This window comes from Bison bison, unplaced genomic scaffold, assembly GCF_000754665.1.
Source record: "Bison bison bison isolate TAMUID 2011002044 unplaced genomic scaffold, Bison_UMD1.0 scf7180017864180, whole genome shotgun sequence".
Taxonomy (NCBI): Eukaryota; Metazoa; Chordata; class Mammalia; order Artiodactyla; family Bovidae; genus Bison; species Bison bison.
The window spans coordinates 7885009-7887678 of record NW_011494752.1 but is presented as its reverse complement, the minus strand read 5'-3'; the positions used below and the strand labels follow the sequence as shown (position 1 = coordinate 7887678).

The 2670-nt window shown below is 47.5% G+C and overlaps 1 protein-coding gene across 1 annotated transcript in view; it reads right to left on the bottom strand.

The window, feature by feature from the left end:
• Positions 1–249: 249 nt before the first annotated feature.
• LOC104990846 (disintegrin and metalloproteinase domain-containing protein 21-like) overlaps positions 250–2670 on the bottom strand; it is a 5005-nt gene continuing 2584 nt past the window's right edge. The window contains exons 2-3 of the mRNA XM_010843161.1: positions 1743–2288; positions 250–342 (exon numbers count right to left, since the gene is read on the bottom strand). Of these exons, the coding sequence (XP_010841463.1) occupies positions 250–342; positions 1743–2288 (639 nt within the window). The remainder of the gene's footprint in view (positions 343–1742; positions 2289–2670) is intronic.

The following is a 2670-nucleotide window of genomic DNA, read 5'->3' as shown; positions in this document are numbered from 1 at the left end:
GAACACTGGAGTGGGTTGCCATTTCCTTCTCCAATGCATGAAAGTGAAAAGTGAAAGTGAAGTCGCTCAGTCGTGTCCGACTCCTAGCGACCCCATGGACTGCAGCCTACCAGGCTCCTCCGTCCATGGGATTTTCCAGGCAAGAGTACTGGAGTGGGTTGCCATTGCCTTCTCCGAGGAGTGCAGCTATGAACACATAAATGCAACCAAAGATCAGCCGCAAGTACTGGAGTGGTTTTTGACTTGTTTTTACAGAGCCAGTTTGTCCGAAACCAGATGAAGCAGGTCTGTCCGGAATGCTCCCTCCAGGACCTCTGCTTCTGCACATTGGAGGTTTCCAGCCTATGTGGCAAAAGCACTCTCCGTAGTTGTTGCAAAGTCTTCTAAAATTGCATTTACTGGGGGGACAGCCATTTGAGACTAGTATTGCTGCAGTTGTTAATACAGATCTTCTCAGGAGCGCACAGGGTACCATTTCTCACCTGACCAACATCAATTATTACATCAAGTCTATGGTGATTGGATAGTCCCCAACACCAGACCCCTGAGATCTTTGACTGATGGAATGAAACCTCTTCCTGCAACGGGGGAAGTTGAGTGACATTGCTACCCTGGAGCCTTCCACACTTTACATCTTCCTTTTTACAACCATTAAATTTCAAGACCCTGTGCATAGCAGTACAGTGTCCAAATCGATTGGTTCCTCTATTGATTTCATACAGTCATCACGACCCTGAAAAGAGTCTCTTCCAAATATTTCTCTGCAGTGCACACTGCGGTCAGTGAAGGTCCCATTACAGCAGCAACCCTCTTCAGAACAGGGCGTTCCATCCTGCATATAAAGATCATCCAGAGGCATATAGAGACTGTTCCACGACAGTATTCCAGAAGATCACATATACTCTGGATTGGTCTGCAGAGTGTTCCTCTCTTAGACCAGGTACAGTTTGTACAGCAGTCTCCTATATGATACTCAGCCCCTACCTCGAACATACAGTTAAATTTACAGCATGGGTTGTTATAACACTGCTTGAAGGAGCCACAGTCACAGTCCTCCCAATCCTCTACCTCAGAATTTCCACAACGTTCTTTTATCAGGCTTTCATTAAAAAAGCATTGAGGTTTCACGAACGTACAACTGCCCCAAAATCCTGCTATGCTCCGCCAGTGAAGAGTGGAACAGTTACTGAAGGAATCTGTCAAGGATGGGAATGTTCCCATAATGCAGCTGCTCCTCCTCAGGCAAAAGCAGGTATCCTCATCATAGTACAGACCGATTTGTCTCCCAGTGAGTCAGGCTGTTAAAACGCCTAACAAGATTACACGTCTCCCTAGATGACCAACTAGGGAGTCTGGTTCATTTAGACCAGACTAAAATGACTGTTACACAATACATAAAGTTCTGATTCAAATTGAGTTAAATTGGGTCCATCACGATTAAATATGAAGGATGTACTGGGATCTCCATATGGTAGAAAGGTTGCTGCACAGTAACGAGCATATGGACCATATGGTACATTATAATCATTCATTCTGGTAGGATCTTGTACATCATATATTAGCACTACAATGAGCCAGAAATTCAACACAAGACCCTTATAAAAGGAATCCACCATATTACTGATCTGTAACAAGAATTTTATACACATAGTGACATTGTTGTATACACAATACATTGAATTAGAAAACTGATCCAATGCTGACATAACTGAAGGATAGGTTGCAAGCATTCTGGAAATAACTCTGGGGGCTACACTGACATCCACTTCAGGGGGCAATGGCTGCCTATCCTCCTTGTGATCCGGTCTAAATGCAGGTCCTGTTCCACTGGCATCTGCCACAATCTGATAAACTATGTGTTCAAGCCTTTCAGAACACATGAGAGTCTTGGTTTCATAGGTAAGGTCATCCAAATTCATGATACCTTCGAGACCCCCATAGCAAGTGTCCAAGGTGACCATGGACAGAGGAATCTCCTCCAGGTAGCCGAGGTAGTAACAGTCTGAAGGGCCGATGGGGTAGTCTATCTGGAGGGCTCCTTGGTCATCCTGAGTCATCAGCGGCAGGTGTCTGGGTGAAAATAATTTCTTGTGCCACATGTGGATAACATGCCTCTGCTCTGCAACACACAGGCTGTAGCAGAGCCAGCCCAGCACCTGGACACTCTTGTCTCGGTGCAGCTCCTTCCTGGGAGTCACCACCTCCGAAGAGCTGTAGCGCCATGAGGGATGTCCTGGAGAACACTGGACAGGAGCCAGCACTGCCCAGAGCCCGAGCAGCAAGAGGGGCTGCCCGCAAGGTGACCTGGCCCTCTGTCAGCCTGGCGGCCTGGCTCAGGGACATCTGCCGACGAGAATAGTTCAAAGCAGGGTCCCAGAGTAGCCAAGTCTATACCATCTTCTGCGGCTACTTCCTACCAAGGAGATATTGACAGACAAAAAGGGGTCACTGGATGGGTATCCTAATGGGATTAGGTAACAGTCGCAGGGCCAGGCAGAGGGTGGGTCTGGTTGTGAACTCAGCCAGGGCTGAGGTGAGAGACTGGGAGGGCTGTGTCTGAGCGTGCTACCGGGGAACTGAGGGCTTACTGGGTCAGCATTTAGAGTAGGATCAATATTTCCCTAGTGCGCCCTGAAACCTTTCAGAGTCCTCCATCTGATGTTCCCCTCA